The 22,522-nt window shown below is 53.5% G+C and overlaps 1 protein-coding gene and 1 long non-coding RNA gene across 6 annotated transcripts; both read left to right on the forward strand.

Moving 5' to 3' along the window:
• The first annotated feature begins 7,870 nt into the window (after positions 1-7,870).
• Positions 7,871-12,020, forward strand: LOC109249238 (uncharacterized). 2 transcript variants are annotated; one of them, XR_002072501.2, is made up of 4 exons: positions 7,871-8,036; positions 8,763-9,038; positions 10,148-10,483; positions 11,416-12,020. It is a non-coding gene; the product is annotated as an uncharacterized LOC109249238 (long non-coding RNA). The 2 variants fall into 2 exon arrangements; XR_002072500.2 differs by having other exon boundaries at positions 10,148-12,020.
• A 2,218-nt stretch (positions 12,021-14,238) lies between these two features.
• Positions 14,239-21,690, forward strand: SMUG1 (single-strand-selective monofunctional uracil-DNA glycosylase 1). Of its 4 annotated transcripts, none has more exons than XM_019419601.2 (3): positions 14,239-14,689; positions 17,647-17,948; positions 18,993-21,690. In XM_019419601.2, the coding sequence occupies exons 2-3, from the start codon at positions 17,658-17,660 to the stop codon at positions 19,518-19,520; spliced, it is 819 nt and encodes a 272-aa protein (XP_019275146.1). In that variant the 5' UTR covers positions 14,239-14,689; positions 17,647-17,657; the 3' UTR covers positions 19,521-21,690. The 4 variants fall into 4 exon arrangements, with proteins under 4 accessions (XP_019275146.1, XP_053750991.1, XP_053750992.1 ...); XM_053895016.1 differs by lacking the exon at positions 14,239-14,689 and adding an exon at positions 15,922-16,156; XM_053895017.1 differs by lacking the exon at positions 14,239-14,689 and adding an exon at positions 15,922-16,149.
• The last annotated feature ends 832 nt before the right edge of the window (positions 21,691-22,522 follow it).

The raw sequence follows: 22,522 nt of genomic DNA on the forward strand, positions 1-22,522 counted from the left end.
AAACCCGCACACTTAGCCATTTGCTGGCACAGCGCTCTCAAACTTTACATCACCTGGGGATCTTCTTAAAATGCAGATTCCGGTTCAGGAGGTCTGGGGCAAGGCCCAGGATGCCGCATTTCTGTAAGCTCCTTCCAGCGGTTGCCCATGCTGTTGGCGCATGGATCATACTTGGAGCGCTAAGGGTCTATGGATCCTCCCGATCTCGGCATTATGGGCTTTCTCTGGGCCTCGGTGTCCCCATCTGTAAAAGAGGAGGATCCACAAGTCCAGATTCTTAGTTCAGGGACTTTCCATCCCCCACCCCCCTATTATCACTAAGCATTGCCACCCCGTGTCCCAGGGTGGAGGAAGTGAAGGGTGTCTTAAAGAACCTCGTGGTGTGCCCTGTTTTCTAGCAGCTGGGAAAACTGAGGCCCTGGGGGCGGGGGGCGGGTGTTCTTTCTCAACATTACAAAGCACATTCGTGGCAGATGTGGAACTGAAACCCACGTCCCTGACTCCCAGTCAGGTGCTCTGCGCTCTTCCTGAAAGGGCCTCGGGTGCTCTAGGAATCCACAGGGGAGTCCAAACCACTGGGCAGTGAAAGGGCTGGGGGCTCCCACGAAGGGCTGCGTGAACCCTTATTAAGCCCTTATTAAGTAGCTTCGAAAGGGAAATTGAGGTACCTGGAAGCAGGTTGCCCCTCCTTTCCCTGGCACCATCCCATCTGCCTTGGTTTCTTTCTCCTTCTCTCCTCCCTCTCTGCTTCCTGCTGTCCCTACTCCCTATCCACTCGCGCCATCCCAGCCCGCCAGTATCCAGAGTCACAGGTGTGACTGTGAATGGTCATTGACCAATTTGCACCAACAGCCCCACTCTCCCTTTCTCTGGCTCGGTCTCATCTTCCCATGCTCCGTGCCCTCCAGCAGCCCTTCAGCAGGGACAAGCCCCCTGCGTCTGGCAGAGGGGGACCTGTCTGCCTGGCAGGGTCTAGAGAAGGAAGGTGAGTCCCATCCAGGCAGGGATGGTCCTCCTGCAGAAGCCAGGCTGGAGGGGGGGCCCCCAGAATTTCCATCCCTGCATTCAGTGGCAATATTCAGGTTGATCTCTCTCTGGGCCTTTGGCAGGGGTTGGAGCACCCATAACCCTTGGTCTTTTCATGCTACTGACAGTCTGGTCTCCGGAGGGGTCTGCTGACCTCACATGTCTATCTAGAGGATGAGTGAGACAGCCACTCGCCAAGGAAGCCCCGTAGCAGAGCGGGGTCCTGCTGCTCTCTCTTGGTCCCTGCACAAGACTGAGGAGGGACTGGGAGCCAGGGCATCTGGTTCCTGGCTTCCTGTAGGACTCAGACTGGAGGGAACAGGAGCAAGCAAGCCTCCTCCTGGCCTTTCCCCAGGGACTCTACGGAAGTTTCTGCCGCCTGGGCAGAGGCCAGGAGGGATTGACTGATGGAGTCATTCATTCTACAAATGCCTATTGAATACTTTCCTTGTGTTAGGTGCCAGGATGGACATCACACACCCAGGCCCAACTCAGATGCTGGTGAAGAAAGAGAAGGGGTCTGTTCCTGCACTAGAGAGTGGAAAGGAGGCCTCAGCAACATCAGGACTGAGAGGCAAGGCCAGGAAGATCTTTCCTGGAGTCGGGGACTGAGGAGGCACGGAGAAGTGAGAGGCCCTCCCTGCCTGCACGTGTGGGGTCCAGTGTGCAGCCGGTGACCTGGGCAGGTGGCTGTGCTTCTCGGGGCGTCATTTCCTTTCCCTGAAAAATGATAGTGTGGGACGAAGTCAGCAGTTCTCAGGTGCTGACTCAGAAACACTGGGGGTTTGGTGTGTGTGGGGGTGCTGGTTAGAATCCAGATTCCCAGGCCCCTCTTATCCAGGAGCTCTGGGGTCTGGACCTAGTCCTGTTTCCCTAAGCCTGCCATGGTCCTGATAGGCAGCCAGCGATGGGTCGTGGAGCTAGGAGGCTGGAGGACCTCCCTGATTCCCTCCCTCCCTGCCTCCCTGCCTCCCTGATTCACTCGCTGGCCTGTAATTGGGAGGAAGCACTGTGCTCGACTCTTGACAGTGCTGGATATTGGCTGCATTCGCTTAGATCCCCGACAGGCACTATTGGCCCCAGGAAAGGAAACCCAGGAAAGAAAGACCAGAGCTGTTAAGTGAGACAATCCTGAGCTCCGTAGGTCCCCGCTTCCGGCCTGTGGCTTTTTTCTCCACTCTCTCTGTGCTGGTTTCTCTTTGTGGACCAGACACTTCCCTTTTCCATCTCCTGCCATGTCCCCTTCCTCTTCCTTTCCTCTCTCGTCCTGTCATTTCCAGTTTCTAATAATCTAAAATATTTTCAGAGGATGTCCTCATCGACCTGGCCCCAGTGTCCCCAAACGACCCTGTCGTTTGCACCAAGTCCCTCCTCCAAGTGGTGTCCAATATTCCTTGCTCCTTCCTCATAGATGGGGAGGAGAGAGGGTCTGAAACACCACCTTGCCGACTCTCACCTGTCTTATCTGACTCCCCCTTGCCTCCTGCTCCCTCCCTCTCATCCATCCTTCCTTCCTCTTCAGGTTTCAGAATTGTTTGGTTTATGACCAAGGCAAAGAGCCAGAATAATGGAGCCAGCCTCTCCAATCCCAGCTGGAAGGATTGAGGTTAGATGCCTGGAAGAACTTCCAAATAGCCAAAGGGAGCAGTCCTGGAAGGGGGCTGTGGGCCCGGGAGGAAGCCTGGTCTCTGTCCAGGTTTATGACCCTCTTCTTCTCCCTAGTTCCTCTTCTTCACAACCCCCCCCAAGTCCCTATGGGGTGACTCTGTACCTGACCTCTTCATGGACGTTGGGGGAGGGCTTGGTGGTCATGGGTTCTTCAAGGCCCCACTGGTCTCACGGTCCGCTCCAGCCATCCCCCATCACGAGGGTCTGCGGGGGGTCATCCTCTCTGTGGAGCCAGGGGTGTGAGGGGCCCTGTCTGGGGATGTGGGCATGCCTGTGGTCCCCGTGTGGTCAACCCTTGCCTGGGAGCTGCAGAGGCCCCATCGTCCCGGGGTTAGCCATTGGGTGTGATGAGCTCAGGGCTGCAGACTGGGCCTTTCTCAGAAGGTGGGGCACCAGGGTTTGCCCCTCACTGGGTCGGTGCTCCCCCACCCCTGCTCCCTGGCTCTGAAGGCTGGGCATCCGGACGCCGAGCTGCCTGTCCTGTCTCCGCATGGCCACAAGGGGGCTCCGGGACCAGGTTTTTCTTTTTTCCCCTCAGCTGGAGCTGCAAGGGTTCCCAGCAGCCCCTGAACACTGAGCTTTTCTGGAAGTGTTGGCCATCCTCTTTCAAGTACCACTGAGGAAGGGTCTCTGCCAGGCTGGGAGGCCATCAGAGAGGGATGTCGCCTTTGCCCTTCATAGTCCTATTCTGGAAGTACCCCTTTTCTCTGTCTGGAAGTCTTTCCATCTGTCTACCTTGCATTTCCACTGCTACTAGTGGGGGAAGAGACTGGGCTCAGTTAGCCACTTAAAAAAATTCTTTTGTGTGTGTGTGTGTGTGTGTGTGTGTGTGTGCATGATCACTCCTTACCCCCCAGGCTTGAAGTAAAATATTTATTCTCTTCCCCATTCTCTGACCATGAGAGCTCAGATTCTGCCCTGACATCATAGCTAAGGACTGGATAGACAGCAGCAGGAAAGATGTAAGCTAGACATTAGGAAGGACTTTCTGACAGAGAGCTTCTGAAAGGGGCTGTACACAGGGCAGTTGCCTGTTCACCTGCGGTGAGGCTCCGGTTCTGTGGGGTTGGGAGAGTCCCCGGTAATCCACAGTCCTACCTGCACTTCCCTGGTGGGGATCCGAGAAGAGAGGAGGGCTGGGTACGGTTACCTGCCACTGTGCGTCTCCGAGCCTCAGAGGACCATGGACGTTTCTGGGCCTTTGGGTTCTGGGGACAAGGAAGAGATCTGTGTGGGGTCTTTCAGAGGAAAACACCTGACCCACTCCCTCCGCTGGCTTGGTGATCACCGGCGGAGGGAAGGAGGAGGGGCAGTTTTCTGCCTCCTCTTACGTGTGTCTTCAAAGCCCCTGTTAAGTCGTTAGATTTTTAGACTGAGTATCACCAGCCTCTTAGGCAAAGACTGAGTCGATGCAGGGGGGCTCTCCCGGAAGTGGGAAGTGACACCACAACCTCATACCCTTCCACGGGGTGGGGAGATGACTGGTCCCCCCTCTCTCCTCTGCATCTTGACTTTCAAGTGTGATGTGAAATGTTCTCTCTCTCTCTCTCTCTCTCTCTCTCCTGTCCATAATGCTGAAAGGGCCCTGGGGCTGTGGGAAGAGAAGGGTTTTGGAGTCAGACCCCGCCTCCTGGAAGCAAATGGAGTACCTACCTCTCTGCCTGGGTCCCTCACATCTGTAGGGTGGGAGTAAATCCTGCCTCTCAGGTGAGTTTTGTGAGGTAGGGGGTGTTAGGGGCCTCGGGGCACACAGCACAGCAGGTGTTTCTGTCCTTTGCCCTCTCCCCAGCCTCACTTGTTCTCGGAGAAGGAGAGATGTGCCCATTTCCCAGACAGGAAAATAGGGGCAGGAGTGTCACGAAGGCCCAACTTCCGGGTCTCTGCTGCGCATGTTTGAGAATCGGAAGTTTGGGCTCCCTCCTTCTCGCCCCTCCCTCTTTCCTCACCGGCCTTCTCTGACCCTTCTTCCTTCTGCCCCTCACCCCACGTCTTTCATTCCTTGTTTTCTTCTCCCTGTCTTCCTTCTTCCCCACTTCCCCTTCAGCTATATTCCTCTGTTCCTCTACCTTCTTCTCTCCGTTCAATCATTTGATTAGCTTTTAGAAAAGCCAGAAGGACACATCCTGAGCCCTTGGACAATCTTCTGGGACTTCTCCTTTTACATACGGCCCCCACCTCTTGGACCTTCTGTTTGACCTCCCCAACAGGTTGATGCCTCTGTTCCGTGGGCCTGCCTTGGAGAAAGAATGTGGTAATGAAATCTGGTCCAATGAAACAATGTATGCTTTGGCGAAAGAGCCGAGTAGGACAAGTCCCTGAAAGGCTTGTGGTTAGGGAGGGGGGCGGGCTGTCAGTAGCAATGTGACAAGTACAGCATGCCAGGCTTAAATATAGTGTGTGTGTGGTGGTGTTGGGGGGGGAGGGAGCTCAGAGGAACATCAGGGAAGCCTTCATGGAGGAGGCAACAGCTCAGCTGGGTTTTGAAGGATGAGCTGGAGTTTTTCCAGTTCATAAGGTGGTGGGAAGAAAGGCAGTCCTGTTAGAGGGGCCACCATGGGTAAAAGCACGTTGCTGAGGAAGGGCGAGGAGAATTCAGGGAACTGCCAGTGATTTGGTGTGGCTGGATCCCAGGGAGCTTGTGGGAGACTACAATCCCAGCCCAGAAGAGGGTAAGCAACAGTTATCTAATGGTTAGCTCACCGGACAGCAAGAGGGGTGCAGAACAGGGCATTGCTCAGGGCCAAATGAATGACAAGGAGAGGGTAGAATGGAGACATTCAGAAGAGTTCTCATTTTCTCCCTACTTGCTGACCATACTGCCCTGGGAAAGTTACTTAACAGATCCCGGGCCTCAGTAGCCTCATCTATAAAATGGGGATAGTGATTCATCAGTTACCTGAAGACAGGTAAGGCAAAACGGTGTGGCTTCCTGGGGTGCCTTCCAGTACTGAGAACTGTAGTTTTATGATCACTCTGGACTGTGTGACCAAGGAAATCTTCATGGAAGAGGAGGGCTTGGGGCCTGACCTTAAAGAATGGCTAATGTTGAACTAAACAGAGGAGGGGAAATCTGGGGGAAACGCGGGGACAAGGTCAGAGGGAGGACAGCGAAAATCATGTCTGGAGGATAGTGTGTGGCTGGTGCCGGGTACCGGAATGCTGTCTGTAAGGGAGGAGAGAAGGTGTCCCTTGGCAGGGCAAGGAAGTGTCTTGTGCTGGCGGGAGATGTATGACAGACTCACTGGCACCAGTGTGTGGACCCCACCCTCGCTCCCACCCACCCTCTCTCTGCCCCCAACCCTCCCGGGGGCCAGACTGAGTTCGAGAGAGCCTGGAATTAGAGGGACAAGGTCTGTGGGATGACTGGGAATCAGGGGCATGCAAATGAGATGCAAACACCATGTAAATCAGCCACTCCCCGCTATACCCCTGACTGAGGTCTGTTTTGTCTGGGGCTGAGCTAGCGGGAGGGTGGGGGGAGCAGAGGGTCCTTCCCCTTCCTGCTGGAGCTCCTCCTGCCGCATTGGATAAGCCTGGCCAGATATGGGGACACGGTTCTATACTGCCCTTTCGGTTCTGCAGGCCCAGGAGCTGTCCCCAGAGCTGGAGGCCTTGCCCCTCCTGTCCATCCCTGGAGGATCGGCCGGGTTGCTGTGGGAGCCGCCCCAAACCCACAGGAAGTGTCTGGTCTCCCTGAGAGGGTACATAACGGGCAGGTCAGAGAGATGGCCCCAGACTGGGGTCGCTGGGATGAGACCACAGAGAGGGAAACTGAAGGGACAGGGACACGGCATGGAGAGGCCTCAAGAGAACAAAAATTCCCAGGAAATGATAGTTGTGGACCCAGTGAACAAAAAGCCCCAGAGATCCCGAAAGACACATTCTGGCAGAGACCCTGACTGGCAGGGACAGACAGAGCGCTTCTCTGTGTCCAGCCTGGAACATGCCGCCGCAGTCCCCTGTCAGCTTCCTCTCGCCTGTCTGCCTGTCCCTGGCTGACGGTCCCTTTGTCTGTCTGGCTCTTTGTTTGTTTGTCTCTTTGTTTGCCTGTCTCTCTCCCAGCCTCTCCTTTCCCCCCTCTCTGCTGTCTGTCTGTCGGCCCCGACCTGTCTGTCTGTTGTTGCCTTCTGCCCTGTCCACCTCCCCAGGGAGACAAAACTGCTCGTTGGGACTGTGGGACCCCTGGGTCCTGGCCTCCTGGTCTTGGACAGGTTCTCACTTTTCTTCCTCCTGAAGCTGGGCCTCAGTTTCCTCCTTTCCGGGATGGCCCCATCTTGTGCCTCCTCTCATACTTATAAGAATCAGGAGTGTGGGTAGGTGGCCATATTTATGATTACTCAGGCATTGGAACAAAGGGTCTATAATTCACTGGAGAGCCGACACTGCTTTTCGACCTTCTGAGGACAAAACAAGAAGAAAATAATGGCTGCAGCATGAGGCACAGTGGTTAGATATTCAGAGGGACTTCCCAAAAGAGGAGTGTAGGAAATGTGAGAACAGATGAGCAAAAACGATTTAGCAACCATGTTCATAATCTCCCATGGAAGAGCCCCACGGAAGGAAAGGTGATGGCCAATATGACCTTCCTGGGTCCATGTAGTCTAAATGTCTTTTAATGTCGTAAGGTAGCAGGGACTTGCATGAGAAGTCCAAGGTACCAATCTCTGCCACCACCTACCTGGGGAGTGGGGGGTCTCAGCTGTATAACCTCCTAGGTGGCTGGGGGAGGCCCTGAAGGGAAAGGGGTGTGGAGGAAGTGCTATCTATCTCCCCACCTTCACCCTATTTCCCACCATCTTCCCAAGCTCAGGACCACCCCGCCCTTCCCCCCCCCCCCCCCAATCCATGAGAGATGGCTGCTGGGGACGGAGTGATGTATGTAATGCAGATAAAATGTCAGCAATTCTAAATGGGTCCGGAGATGCAGCCATGGGGGGGGGGGGAGGGAGAGAGGGCGGAGCAGGGGGGAGAGAGGAAGGGAAAATGAGATGTGGGTCCTTACCAGGGATGGCAGCAGGGGCAGACACCCCCTCCCCCCAGCAAAGGCCAGCGGAGGGCTGGGCCCAGGCGGCAGGAGCCCAAATGAGATTTTGAAGAGGGAGCTGGAGGGTGGGGGGTGGAGGAGAGGAGGAGGCGGGTGGGGGCAGCGGGGCCGGAGCTGCTGATGTATAGCGGTTTCATAACTTCCTCAGTATTAAAGGCAGGTTCATGGGGAGGGCAGCGCCATTAATCACCAGGCTGAATGGGGCTGGGATTTGCTGAGAGACGCGCTTGCTGTCTGCTGCGCCCGCCCGGCTCGGGGCGGGAGGGGGCAGGCAGGGATGCCCCTCCTGAACTGAAGGGTAAGACCCCAGGAATCTATTCCGGGTGTTGGGCAAGTGGGTCCTTGCTGGTACCGGAGGGAGCTGGGAGGGGGCATCGGGGACCTCGGCAGGAAGAAGGAAAAGGATGAAGGGGGTTGTGGCAGGAGCTAGGGGAAGTGGGGTAGGGGCTGGGGGGGGAATGATGGGGATCAGAGGCTGAGGGGGGACCCCGGGGGGAGAACAACTGGGTGGGGGGAGGGTTGTGCATTTGAACATGAAATTGATCACATGTAAATATAATGCAAATAGCATGCAAATGAGCACAGGATTTCTCTGGGTCCATAGCTCAGGCATTCCGTTTCTTGGACTGAGAATTGGGGCCAATTTGCATCCAGTTGCATGCCCAGTGCCTCGTTTCTTTATTATTAATATTTTCAGAGGGAGAACTCAAGGTCTCACTTGCTAAGGGGGTGAGGAAGCCAAGGTGAGGCTGGTCCTCTGGGCTCTCGGCAGAAGGGTGGGGCCACCTCCCGGGAATGGTAGCATCAGGAAAAAAATGACAGGCCTAGTGACAGCAAGGGGGCTGGGTGGTAGGACTCCTGGGCTATGCCTGAGATGGTGGCTGTCAGAGAGGCAGAGGCTCAGTAGTGAGGCAGAAACATGGAGAGAGACAGATCTCCACAACTTTGGAGACAGACTCTGAGCAGATAAGACCAGGATGTGTTACGGATCCTTTACGGTCGGTTTTGTCATCCTCTCTTCCAGGGGAAGAATGAAATGATCAGCCCAAGGACATACAGCTGGTAGTTACCGTCGGCCATTGCCAAACCCCCAACTCCCAAGTTTCCCCCAAAGTTGAGTGCTCCTTCAACCCGCCGTAAGGGCATCTCTGAATGAGATAAACAAAAATGCACAGCAGATATTTTTCTGTTTTCAACAGATATTTATTGAGCACCTAATAGGTACAAGGCAGTGGGCTTGTGCCCAGGAGAGAGGGGAATGATTGCCGACCTCTCAAAACAATCGAGCAGGGGCTGTAAGGTACGTTAGCAATAAGTGAAACATTTAAGAGTTGGTGACAAGGCTCCCCGGGGATGCGCAAGCAAAGGGAGGATCAGAGAATGCTTCCAAGGGGAGTGAGTAGAATGTATTCAGTGCCAGAGATGGGGAGGGAAGAATGTTCCAGGCGAAGGGGACAAGATGGGTCACTGTGCAAAGGCGGTAGAGGATGAATCAGCAAAGCTTTCCAATGTGTCATGGGATAGAGTGTGTGGAGAGGCGTGAGGAAGGTGAGGCTGAGATGACAGGGGCGTCAGGATATGAGAGGGTGGGGAGGCCAAACCGGGGATGTGGATGTCACCTGGAGGCCAGCCAGGAGTAGCGAAGAGGGTAAATCACTCATTGGATCGTCGATTCGGTCAACAGACGTTTCTTGGGCATCAGACACGGACCAGAGCTGTCCTGGTACCTTAGGATGCAAAGACCAGATGTGGTCCCTCCTTCAGGAAGTTCAGTCAGCAGCAGTGTCCTTGTCAGTAAGTGGGGATATAGAGTACGGCCCTTGCCGTGTTACTACGAGGAGCCCGTGTAAAGTACTTAAGGCGGTGTCTGGTGTAGAAGAAAAACTCAGGAAAGGTTCGCTACTGTCATCATCCTTATCGCCGTTCTGAAAGGTGTGAAACGGAGGGCAGAGGCAGAGAAAGGGGTCAGCCGTCCATTGTGAACTTGGGGAGATACGGAGTAGGGCAGCGGGGACAGGTTCAAAAGGGCTGTGGAGACAAGAGAAGGCAAGTGACAGAGGCAGTGACAAGGGCAGGGACAGCGTGGCCTGGGAGCACTGCAGGGAGGGAAGCAGGGCTTGGAAGGCTCCTCCTCGGTCAAGTCCCTGCTCGGCTGCTGGTTCCTTGGCGGTGCAGGGTAGGGCAGGGCCGGGTGGCGGGTAGGCCAGAAGGTGGTATGTTGGGCCTCCTTCCTACTTGGCTAGGTGGCTCCCCTCTCACAGACTCATCTAGACTCTTCTCAGTGGCTTAACTTGGCTCACCCTGCGGGAGAGGCTCCTCCCACTCTGCCACAAGTTGTGCTGCAGGATTTGGGGACCAGTCCAGTCCCCTTGGCTGGCCGTCCATCTGAGATCTGTGTGGTCCCCTCAGGATAATTGCTCCGGACAACTCGAACACCACTCAGACGGATTGCCCGGCCTCCCGGCCCCGACACCTCCCACCACCGCATCAAGCCAAATTACTTAGCACCCCCCAGCCCCGGGCTCCGGTGAAAATCCGATTAGTGAAGAGAGAGCCGCGCTGAGCTGACAGCTCCTCCGATAATTGCTTCCCAAGTAAGCGATGCAAATCAGCCCATCCAGCCTGTCCTGCTCCTCTCCTGGGGACCCCGGCGTCCAGGCCCCAGGAGAAGGAGAACACCTGAGTTGGAGAGACCTGGAAGCTGTCACCTGCCTTCGGTTAAGTGACCATCAATCCGTAAAGCTGGTCTGTGCTGCCTTGGGGCTGAGGTGGGGGTGGGGGGTGGTGAGGCTGGACCAGGAACCCCACTGGCTCTGCATTTCTGTCTTCTCTGGGAGCATGTCACTCTGCCCCTTATCTCACCCCTTGGAGAAGTAGCCTCTGTACCCATTTGCCAGTAAGGTAGAGGAAGGCAGAGCGATAGAAGACACGGGAACAGGGTGAACCTGTTAACAAAGCAATGGATGTGTCCATGGCCAGGCTTCCCCAGTTCTCCCATTCTGGGAGGGAGGGGAGAGCGGGACAAGAGAGCGTTCTCCCTTTGTGAGTCACCTCCCCACAAGGTTGGGGGAAAACACTGAACGTTAAGTCCCCACAGAGCTGGCATGGGCCTTCGATATGATATATTTTTGGAGGACTGGGAAGCCTGGTCAACCTTGAGACTTTTGTGCCTGTACCAAGGAGGACATGTTTTTGGGATGCCGTGGCCCTTGCTCACCCCACGCGTCAGGGAGTTCTCTCCCCTCCCTTATTCAAGGTCCTTTGAAGGGCCTGCTAATACCTTTTTTTTTTTAGTGCTTTTCCTTCCTACATCTTTATCTCAAGTTCTTTCTTTCTCTGACCCTCTCATCCAATTTCCTGATGATCTTGGAGAACTTCCCTTGCAATCCCGAACTTCCGGCCCCCACACCTAGCCCATATGGGTCACTGTCTCTGTGGAAATCTCCAGGGATGCGTTGCCCAGTCTTGACCTCTGTGCTTGTGCGTCTGATATGGCTCTGTGGCCTGGATCTTGGGTTGTCCGACTAGCATCTGCCTGAGACCCGAACACACAGTCGCAACAACAATAACTAACCTTTCTAGAGCACTATTCTGTGCTAGCCACGGTACTAAGCACCTATGTAATGAAGTCATTTTTTTTTAATTAAAAAAAATCTTTATTTATTTTTGAGAGACAGAGTGTGAGCAGGGGAGAAGCAGAGAGAGAGAGGGAGACACAGAATGTGAAGCAGGCTCCAGGCTCTGAGCCATCAGCACACAGCCGGATGCGGGGCTCGAACTCACAAACTGTGAGATCATGACCTGAGCTGAAGTCGGACGCTCAACCGACCGAGCCACCCAGGTGCCCCTGTAATGAAGTCATTTAATTATCACCAAAGAAAAGATGGATTACAATGACTATCCGATTTTACAACTGAGCTAACTGAGGCATGGAGAAGCATCTTGCCCAAGGTCAGTAAGTGGCAAAGCTGGGATCCAAATCCAGGCAGTCCTAGTCCTGAGACCACACTCTGAAGGCCTCTGCTATGCCACCTCTCCTCTCCAACGCTTTTTATTTTATTTTTGTTAAGTTTTATTTATTTTGAGAGAGAGAGAGAGAGAGAGAGCAAGAGGGGTAGGGGGACAGGGGGGAGAGAGAATCCCAAGTAGGCTCTGCACCGTCAGTGCCAAGATGGCTGTGGGGTTCAAACTCAACAACCGCGAGATCGTGACCTGAGCTGAAATCAAGAGTTGGATGTTTAACCAACTGAGCCACCCAGGCACCCCTCCAAGGCTTTTTTTTTTTTTTTTTTTTTTAATGTTTATTGGGCTGAGAGAGGGAAACCCCCTAGTGTGGAGGAGCTGGAGGATATGGCTAGGCTGAAAGTCAAACACCAGAAGCCCGTTGAGGTCCCCTAGGGCAGAGGTGGCAGGAGTTACCAAGGGTGACATCTGGTACTTGGGAAGGGGGAAACGCGGCCCTCACCTCTTGCAATCCCTGATACCTATTTTCTACACTGGAGCCGCGCAGCTAGGCAACCCCCCTCTACTCTGGAAGCATGGAGGCAGGGGAAGAAGGGCTAAAAGATCCGCCTAGAAGCCAATGAGCAGAGAGTCAGAGCTAGGACCACCAGAGGCCGATAGATGGCGCTCGTGGCCCAACACAGCCTCGGCAGCTCCAGGAAACCAAAGGAAAACAAGCCCTCCCGTTAACCCCTTCCTGCCTGGGCTCTGGCCCCAGGAGCAGCCTGCTGGGCAGCAGAGGGCCCTGCCCCAAGCCTGGCTGGACCCTAAGGAGTGGCCCAACTCTCCAGGCTCTGTCCAGGCTACAGGTCTGCTCCTGCTCCTGCTAGGTAAGTTCTAAGCATAAATCACAGTCGGCCAGGCTTTGGAGACTTCCCAGAGGGCCAGGAGACTAGGACATAGGCAAGACAGGTTGGCAGCCCCCACCCCAGCCCAAGTTTCATCTCTTAGGCTTTACCTTTAGAAAATCTCTCTGTCTCTGTTACTAAGCACCCCCACTTCAGGAGAGTTCCTCACCTCCATCTTCCCTGAGAAGGACCCACCAGGTGGGGAAGAGTAGCATGGTCTAGAGACAGAGAAGGCTCCCAGAGCCCTGCGGGGCCAGCTACAAGAACTCACTGTGGGGTTGCCTCAGACTCAGTTTCTGCCTATGTTGGGACTCCCTATCTTTGGGCTCCTGGTGTAAATGGGCTTACAGGGACAGAAACAGTCCTCTAAGTCTTTCTGGAAGTTGACATTGGGAGTGGGGGTCCTGGGGGTATCTCTGTTTGCTTGTCACTCATTTTACTCATTACTTTCTTACCAGGAGTGGCCTTGGAATGTGGAGGGGCCACCATGATGATACACTGGAAGCAGCTCGCAACCAAGTGGCAAAGGGATGGGGTGGGGCAGGAGGGTTGTCCAAAGGATGGTGAGGCTCCTAGCATTTTTAAGCAATAAGATGACAACACAGTGTGGTTCCCCCACCCCGCCCCCATAATTTTGGTTCAGAGACATACAAACGCATAGATCTATGAAGAGAGAGGAGCCTGAGGGGGCAGTTGGTTCTAGAAGCTCCGGATACTCTTATTTCAGTCATTCCAGAGAAAGAAGCAGAGGCATGGGGATAGATGTACACAGAGGAAGACCGAGACACATAGATACAGAGAAGTATCAAGAGAGTAGGGATAGAGAGACATTTACATAGGCAGAGAGAGGCAAGGACAAGCAGGGAAAGAATCTGATACAAATGTAAGCTCAGGGAATAACAGACTGTGAGGTGGATGATTAACTTTATTTCCAAAGTCTTGCAAAGGTGGGGTGGTTTTTCACCTTTGGTGTCAGAGGGTTGCTGCTCACAGTTCCCTGAAGCTCATGCCACACCCAATTAAGTTTTGTCTGTTTGTAGGAGAGCAGGGGAGGGTTGGGAAGGGGGTAGCATCCTTGTTCTCTCTCCTTTTCCTGTCCTGGGGTTCACTGGTCTCCTTCTTTACCACCTGTAGGGAGACCTTGCTTCTTCTTGATCTCAGTCATGGCTGTGCTGAGGGGTGCAGGGGGTAGGGGGTGGGAGGGATTTAGAAGATAGTTAGCCTTATGGGGCTTCCCCGTGTAATGAAAATCTTAGAGTCAGGACACAGAAATATACCCAGGTGGGGGACAAGAACAAAATTAGGAACGGGACAGCTCTGGACATTGTTTTGGGTTGGGGAGGTGGGAGGGAATGGACTGTTAGGTGCAGCCATGGGGTTAGGATTGATCAGGGAAGGTGTCCTGGACAGAGTATTTGACTGGAAGGATTTGGAAGGATGGGAGATTATAGGGCTGGGTAGACTGCACAGCAGAGGAGAGAGAGAAATCAAATGGGAAAGCCATGGAAACACAGGCTTGGGCAGTAATGGGAAATGTAAGTGTCTCAAAGCCACTACTAAAGAGTTGTCAGCAAAATAAATAAATAAATAAATAAGAATAAAGTTGTTAGCAGATTCCAGAAGTGCCTCCTTGGATGTTCTAGATACTGTCCTTTGAGGGCTGCAAAGAAGAGATCTCTTATCCCTTGGGCAGCAGGAGGACTAGAAATGGTCTTTTTTCATTTAATACCCTCAGGTGAGCTTCGAGATTGGGGAATGGTTGAAGCTCCTTGATTCGCAGTCCTGTTGGGAAAAGTCTTGTCAATGAACTTTTGGAAGGGTGCTGCCCTTGAGGGCTAGCGGCCAGGACCTCTGAGGTCCTTAATGAGCCTGGTCTCTCCTAAAGCCTTCTTGATTTTGCTCTGATGTAAGGAATAAACTACAACCCCCAGAGTCACTTAGGGCTAACTTAGCACGCCTTCCGGGGATTTGAGTATTTCCGGCGGAAGTTGCCGCCGCTACGCCAATCTCCTTCCCTAAGCAAAGTAGACTACAATTCCCTCTGTCCTCCGCGCCCGGGGGCGGGGAAGGGAACCGGAAACCGGATGGAGAGCTGAACCAGGTGAGGAAGTCGGGACCCGGGGACCTGGGGTGCTGGGGGGCCGGCTTGGGGCTCTCAGGGTTGCGAGGCGGTGTCGAGCGGGGAGTCAGAATGTGTGTGTTTGAGGGACCCTTGCTCCGTTTGGGGCTTGCCCCGGCGCAGGGAGAGTCGAGTCCACGGAACCTCCCTGAGGGCCTGCGGAGACGTGGCTTTCCCGTCGGGCGGAGCCCTAGGGCGGACGCGGAGGTTTCTTACGGACCCCTAGCTGGCGGCCCTCTCAGAACCAGTAGGAGGGATAAAGTGGTGTTTTTAAGTCCATGACCTACTACTGCTGCTTTTCGTTTAAGGATTGCTGATTGTCCCTGTCGACTCTTTGGAGTGCCCCCAAGGGATAGGGGAGTGGATAGTGTCTAGGATTCCTTCTTCCACTTCCTGGATTTAGTGTCAGAGAACCTAGATGGCCAGACATTGCTGGATCACCCTCCGCGGCCTTTGCACCTAATACGACGCTGTAATTTATAATGTATCTACGTTTCTTAAGTCTTTGGTTCTTGGTGACTTTGGATAGGACTTCCAAGTTCCACCTTTGGGTTCTCGTAGTGCTTTGTTTAGGACAATAAAGCTCAAGTGACAGTGTATGAAAATTGTTTTATGTTTTTCTGAACGTGGCCTCCATTTTCTTATTTATTATTTCTTCAAGAGATGACCACAGTGCCTTTCATGTAAGAGACTCATAAATATTGGAAAAAATAAATGAGTTAACAGCTTTTGATAGGTAGGTCGGATGGAATATGTGATTTCATAGGGAGGAGAGTTAAATGGCTTGCGTAAGAGAAACTTAGAGATAAAACTAGGGCTAAAAATGGATTCAGTTGACACTCAGACTGTGGTTCTTGTTATCAGGTTAGGCTCTGAAACTGGAACGCTGAAAACAAAGCCTTGTCACTCTTTTTCATACCCCTCAGCCTTGCTATCCCCAGCACAGGTCTCTAAAGGTCAAAGGTAGGCTCAGTGGAAGAAGAGATCCCAGAGCTGGAACAGCCAGTCCACTAACATTGGCACTACATGAGGAGATGCCGAGCAGGGGCCCCTCAAGACATTTGAGTTCTCCACCGTTCCCTTCTGGGCTTTTGTTTGAGCCCAGTTGGCCCTGGTTAGCCATCTGCACAGAGCAGTTAAAGACTTCTGAGATCAGTCTGGGGAAAGATTGTCTAAGTTTGGCCCTGACTTTTTTTTCTCTTCTGCTCCCCTAGGCTGAGGTCAGATGGATCAAGCTGTTCAGTCAGCCCCTGAGGTCCCTTCTGGGAGAAGAGGTTGAGAGGGAGAAGAACCCTGACCCCTGCCCTATGGGAGGCCCAAACAGGTTGGAAACGTCCAGAGCCTGGCAAGCCCTCAGAAATAAGCAGAATGCCAAGTGGACAGCTGAACCTTGAGTGAACTCAGGCTGTAGAAATGGAGAGTTCATCGGGAAAGACTCCGAGGTAGAAGGTAGTTTTAAACAGGATTGGAAAAGATAGAATGGACAGAGCTGAGCAGGTATTTGTTGATTACCTAATAAAAGCTAGGATCTTGAAGGTATAGAGGGAAACTGAACAGGGCACCCTAGGAAGTTGGTTTAAAATACAGATTCCCAGGTCTCACACCAGACCTTCTCATGTGTAGGGTGGGACTGGGAAGCCACGGCAAATGCCACAGTGTCCTGAGGTGGGAAGGGACCAGTGTGATCTCTGGAGCTGCATCTTGCAGGCTGGGGTACGATTTGGATGTGTGGAGAGGCAGAGGGGTCACAGTCCTGGTTGATTCAAAGAGTGTGTCTGGTCGGGTTTGAAGAAATGGCGTGTGCAGAGTTTTGGGAGTTGGGGTAGGAAAGGCATTTTGAAAGCGTGAGTGGAATGGTCAGGCTGGAACCCTGGGTTTGCGGGGGAATTGTGAGAAGGAAGATTGGGAAAAATTGCCTTTGTAGGCTGTAGAACTTGCCGGAGTGCTCCCTCGGCCTCCTCACCCCCATCTTCCCCCTTTCTCCTCTGCTTCTCCACTTCCTCCCCACCCCCCATCCCCACGTCCCTTGTGTTACTATTATTGAGTGGATATTATTATTCTTAGTATTTGGATGAGAAAACCTGAGGCTCTGGCCATGGTTACATGGTTGTAAGAGTCTATTCTGAGCCTGGTAATCATCCTACTCACCACTGAGAATTCTTGACTGTGGGCAAGAAGCTGGGCTGGGTTTGGGGCGGGGGTGTTGTTGGATGAGCAGGGTGGCTGACTGAACCGTCTCAGGCAAGATGAGATGGGTGGTTAAGAGCGTAGCCTTGAGCCAGACAGATTGGGTGCAGATTTCAGCTTCATTACTTGTTAACCGCATGACCCTGGGCCAGTTACTTGGCCTTACTAAGCCTCAGTCTTCTCACCTGTAACATGGGAGCAATAATAGTCCCCTCATGGGGTTGTTAGGGGGACCAATGAGGTGTACCTGGCACAGAGCAATTGCTCACCACCTGGAAGCGATTGTAATTAGCCTCCTGTAATTAGTCTCCGGGCTCTGGCTGTGCACCTGCATTTCATTCTTCAGCACATTGGTTTTCAGGACACAGCCCATCCTGGCTGCGCTTGTTTTATTAAGGGTGACATTAGAGGCGCTGGAAGTTTGCCACCAGTAAATATATGCTGAACACCTACCATGTGTCTGGCATGGCCTAGGAACTAGTGACTCAAGACCTATGCCTGATGGAAAGGAGGTTTGGAGTGGGGCACGATGGCTTAGTCTAACCAGGTAACATATGGAGAAGAAGTATACTTGAAGCGGGGAGAGGAAGGACCCATCACTACCAAGAACTGAGATGAACTCAGTCAACCCTAGGGGGTGGGGGACGACTGACAGTCTCTTCTGAGCCCAGGAAAGGGCAGCCCTGGCCAGTCTGGATCCCTCTCACTCTAGGGCTGAGGGCTGATGAAGCTTCTGTTCATCTCTTTTCCAGGTGGCAGTGACATGGCTTTGCCCCAGGCTTATCCACTGGGGCCCCTCCATGAACCTGCAAGTGCCCTAATGGAGCCCCAGCCTTGCCCTCAAAACTTGGCTGAAGGCTTCCTGGAGGAGGAGCTTCGGCTCAGCTCTGAACTGAGCCAGCTGCGGTTCTCAGAGCCCGTGGGCATCATCTACAATCCTGTGGAGTATGCGTGGGAGCCACACCGTAGCTATGTGATCCGCTACTGCCAGGGCCCCAAGGAAGTGCTGTTCCTGGGCATGAACCCAGGACCCTTTGGCATGGCCCAGACTGGGGTAAAGGGCTTGGCTTCCCCTGGCGGGTGGAGTGGGAGGCTCCAGGGTGGATGTTTGGTCGTGTGTGCTGTGGGGGGAGGAGCATGGGCCTGGCTGTGCACATGTGTGGGTACGGCCCCCTCGTCCCCTCCCAGGACACATGCTGGCTCCTGTGGTTTCAGACGCTCTCCTGGCCTTGCTGCCTGTAGTTAACCAAGCACATTAATGGTAGTTCCGTTTCCCCTGTGAGCTGTCCACTAATTGCCTCTGCGAGCCCTTCCTTCCGCCAGCTCCATCTAACCCTTACCTTGCCGGATCTCCTCTTTCCCTAGAGCATGGTTGGGATCGGGAGAGGGACCAGGACTACTGGGTCCTCAGGGGAGACTGGTCGACAGGGGTGGGTATGGAGGAGACGCAGGGCATCCAGCCGGCCTGCTTCTGTTTCTTAGCTGAGGAGAAATTGAAAACAGAGCCGGCTCTGGGGCCTGCCTGCTTTCCTTTCAGACCTCAGGATGAGTGAATGCCCCTCAGTGGGGGTGCTTGGCAGATGGGGGAGGGGAAGAGGCTTCAGGGCAGGAGGCTCAATCGCTTTTATTGACCCCAACTGGGGGATGAAAGGTGATCAATGATGATCGATGGAAATGACAACCTGAGGCTTGGGGCTGAGAGGGCGCCCAGAGAGCAGTGGTCAGTCCTGTCCTTGGGCCTCCTCTACCCCTGGCAGCTTTCTGTCTCAGACCATCTGTCTGTCCCCAGTACTACCCATCATATCCTGTGTAGGACCAGATATTCCCATATAGTCTTTGCATGTGGTCCCAAAGGCAGGTGGGGATAGAAGCAAACAAACAGATTCTTCTGGACTGCAGTCCACAATGAGAAGTTGGAGAAAGATGAGCAGGATCAAACCTTAGGGCCAGAATCTTTGTCTCGAGCCTTTGGGTGAAGGGGGTAGGGGTGGGGTGTCCAGACTGGGTCCCCATGCAGGGTGGAAAGGGGTCAGCTGACCCAGAACCCAGGCATCAGGTCTCCGGAACGAAACCCCCATGTCTCTCTCCCTCCCGGCAGGTGCCCTTTGGGGAAGTGAACGTAGTCCGGGACTGGTTGGGCATCGGGGGGCATGTGTTGACCCCTCCCCAAGAGCACCCTAAGCGACCAGTGCTGGGACTGGAGTGCCCTCAGTCAGAGGTGAGCGGTGCCCGGTTCTGGGGCCTTTTCCGGAAACTGTGTGGACAGCCTGAAGTCTTCTTCCGTCACTGTTTTGTCCACAATCTGTGTCCTCTGCTCTTCCTGACCCCCAGTGGGCGCAACGTCACTCCCGCGGAGCTACCTGCCGAGCAGCGAGAACAGCTTCTTGGGGCCTGTGACGCGGCCCTCCGCCGACAGGTGCAGCTGCTGGGGGTGCAGCTGGTGGTGGGAGTGGGGCGGCTGGCAGAGCAGCGGGCACGGCGGGCTCTGGCAGGCCTGATGCCTGTGGTCCGGGTGGAGGGGCTCCTGCACCCCTCACCTCGTAGCCCTCAAGCCAACAGGGGCTGGGAGGCTGTGGCCAAGGAGAGACTGAATGAGCTGGGGCTGCTGCCGCTGCTAATGAAATAAGTGCCCACGTGGCCCGGCACGGGACACGTTCAAGGTCCCCAAGTCATTCTGGGGGAAGCCACGTGCTTCCTGGACCGGAGCAACAGAGTCTTCCCGGGCTCCCTCCCTGGTTGCTGGGACCTGGCGTGGCAGTTTTGACACTACTCTGGCTTGCTGCTTCCTTCACCTTCCTTCCAGCACTGCCTCTGGTCGTGTGGTAACCAACTCCACAGAGATCTGCCATCTGCAAACTGCTCTACCTCAGTGTTCCCTTGGGAGCCTCTGGTCAGCTGAGAGTGACTTCTGAGGTCGTGTTTGCTGTGTTAGAGAAAAGATCCTGCCAGGATCCCCACCTGTCCTCATAGAACAGCTTCCTTCAAGCTGAGCCTTTTCCTCACAGGGACCAGGACAAAGCGAGAGGCATGGATGTTAAGAGGAAACTTCCCCACGGGAGACTGAGGCTGGGTCAGAGAAAGAATTCAGTGTGGCAGAGTGGGGAAGGACCAGAAGACCCGGATTTTCATCTCGGCTTTGAGACTTTACGGCTTTGGGCAAATCAGCGAACCTCTCCAAGCCTCAGGATCCTCATCTGTAAAACGAGGATCCCTAACTCATGCGGTTGGTGTGGGGATTAAGTGAGGGAACACTTGAAAGTGGCTTGCGTAGTGCCAGGCAGGTGGGTGCTTGTTAATCTCGATTTCTTGCCTCTTGGGTGGGGCATCGCTATATCACACTACAGCGGGAGCTCCCGCGCTCTGCAGACCTTGCTGGGTGAAGGGCAGATTCTTGCCCTGCCAGAGATGGACCAGTCACTTCATGAAACCCCCAGCCTGTGATTTTTAGTCTAAGCATGAAAAGCTCCTAAACCCTTTTGTGTGGTCCTTTTTTTATTTTTTCCCTCCTGCATATGAGTCCAAAGTGGTGGTTTAGATTTTCCCTTCTCTTACCTCTTCACTGTTTGCAAAGGGTTCTCATGGGTATCTGGGAAGAGATGTAAACAGGTCTCTGATTGCCTCACCAGAGCTTAAGGGTCTCTGTCAGGGGTTCGTCTGCTACTCAGGGCCCCGGGGGAGCAGGCAGTGAGTGGGCGGATGGGAGCACGGTATCTCCACCTAACTCATCTCTTCTGTCTGCTGGCTGGCATGCCCCTTTAGGAGGACTGGGAAGGTGAGTCAGTTTGGGAATAGGATGGGTCTTGAGGCCATCTTAATGACGAACACACTGGTTGGACTCCCATCTCCTGGGACAGGGCATCTCCGGCTTTCAAAATTAATAAGATTTTTACTATAGGGGAACCTGGCTGGCTCGGTCAGAGGACCATGTGACTCATGATCGCGGGGTTGTGAGTTGGAGTCCCATGTAAGGTGTAGAGATTACTGAAAAAAATATACATATAAAATAAACTTTAAGAAACGTGAGGTTTTTGTATAATAAAGACTTTTTTTTTGGTATACTAAAGAATTTGGCTGTTGTCCTTGGGTCTTGGGAGGGAGTCTCTCAGTCCTTGGAATTTCCCAAGTAATAGGAGTGTCTTTGTTATTCATGGAGTGCCCCTCAACCACACCAGAGGCTATGCGGAAATTGACTCTGGATGAGGGCTGACTGTGCCAGAAAGGCCAACCATTTGATTAGAGGGTTGGGGCTATGAGCTAGGTGATACCAGCCTGACCTGGGTGGGGGGAGGTTGGAGTGAGGGCTGGAGATTGAATTTAACCAAACGGTCCATGATTTCGATTGATAATATCTCCGGAAGGGCGCCTGGGTGGCTCAGTGGGTTGAGCATCTGACTTTGGCTCAGGTCATGATCTCACAGCTCGTGAGGTCAAGCCCCACATTGGGCTCTGTGCTGACAGCTCGGAGCCTGGAGCCTGCTTCGGATTCTGTGTCTCCGTCTGTCTCTGCCCCTAACCTACTCTCATTCTGTCTCTGTCTCTCTCAAAAATAAATAAACATTAAAAAAAAAAAAAGATAATACCTATGTAATGAGACCCTAAGGAAAACTCAGGACACAGGTTTTGGTGAGCTCCCTGGCTGGTGAACACATGGATGCAACAGCAGGGTGATGTGTCCTGATTCTGTGGGGAAAGTACATAGAAGCTGTGTTTGTGATTCACTCAGACCTTGCCTTATATATCTGTCCACTTGGCTGGTCCTAATTCGTATCCTGTATAATAAAACTTGTTATAAGCAAGTGCTTTCCCGAGTTCTGTGAGTCATTCTAATGAATTATTTGAACCTGAGGGGGTCATGGGAACCCCTGAATTTGTAGCCAGTTAGAAGTGTACTTTTTTTTTTTTTTAATGTTTATTTGTGAGAGTCAGCGGGGGCGGGGGGCAGAGAGAGGGGGACAGAGGATCCAAAGTGGGCTCCGCACTGACAGCAGTGAGCCCAATGCGGGGCTCGAACTTGAGAACCGTGAGACCAGGACCTGAGCCAAAGTCTGACACTTAACCGACTGAGCCACCCAGACACCTCCAGAAGTGTACTGACCTGTGGCCTGGAAGTACAGGTCTCCTGGGGACCCCTGAACTTACAGCTGGCATCTGAAGTGAGGGCAGTCTTGCTGGGGACTTGGCCTTAAGCCTGTGGAGTATGTGCTCCCTCTGGGTAGTTAGCATCTGAATTGCATTGCACTTTTGCACCCCCTCATGCCTCTGACTCCTTTCCTCTGGGCTGTCAGTACCGTGGTGCTGAGTAGTTATCACCACATGTGGCAGAGCACTAGATTAGACACGGAAATAAGCGCACAGAGATTGTTCCCTTATGTGTGTAGCTGAGGTAGTCAGAGAAAGCCTTCTGGAGGAGGTGGCACATCACATGGCCTGAGAGACTGGGAGTTTCGGAGAGCATCGTTGTTATGTTCAAGGGGTAGCAGGTAGATTAGTGCGGACTTGACCTTGTTGGGAGAAGCAGCTGGAGAGGTAAACTGAAGCCATCTTGTGAAGGGTCTCGAATGCTAGACTCATCTTTGAGTATTTGAAGTCCAGTGCGGAAAGACATGCACAGAACACTCACATTTAAAA

This window comes from Panthera pardus, unplaced genomic scaffold (genome assembly GCF_024362965.1).
Source record: "Panthera pardus isolate Hobbes unplaced genomic scaffold, ASM2436296v1 HiC_scaffold_6, whole genome shotgun sequence".
Taxonomy (NCBI): Eukaryota; Metazoa; Chordata; class Mammalia; order Carnivora; family Felidae; genus Panthera; species Panthera pardus.

Coding starts and splice junctions, on each gene's coding strand:
- SMUG1 (XM_019419601.2), top strand. CDS start 17,658: ATGGCTTTGCCCCAGGCTTATCCACTGGGGCCCCTCCATGAACCTGCA. Junction 17,949..18,992: donor TTGGCATGGCCCAGACTGGG/GTAAAGGGCTTG, acceptor CCCTCCCGGCAG/GTGCCCTTTGGGGAAGTGAA.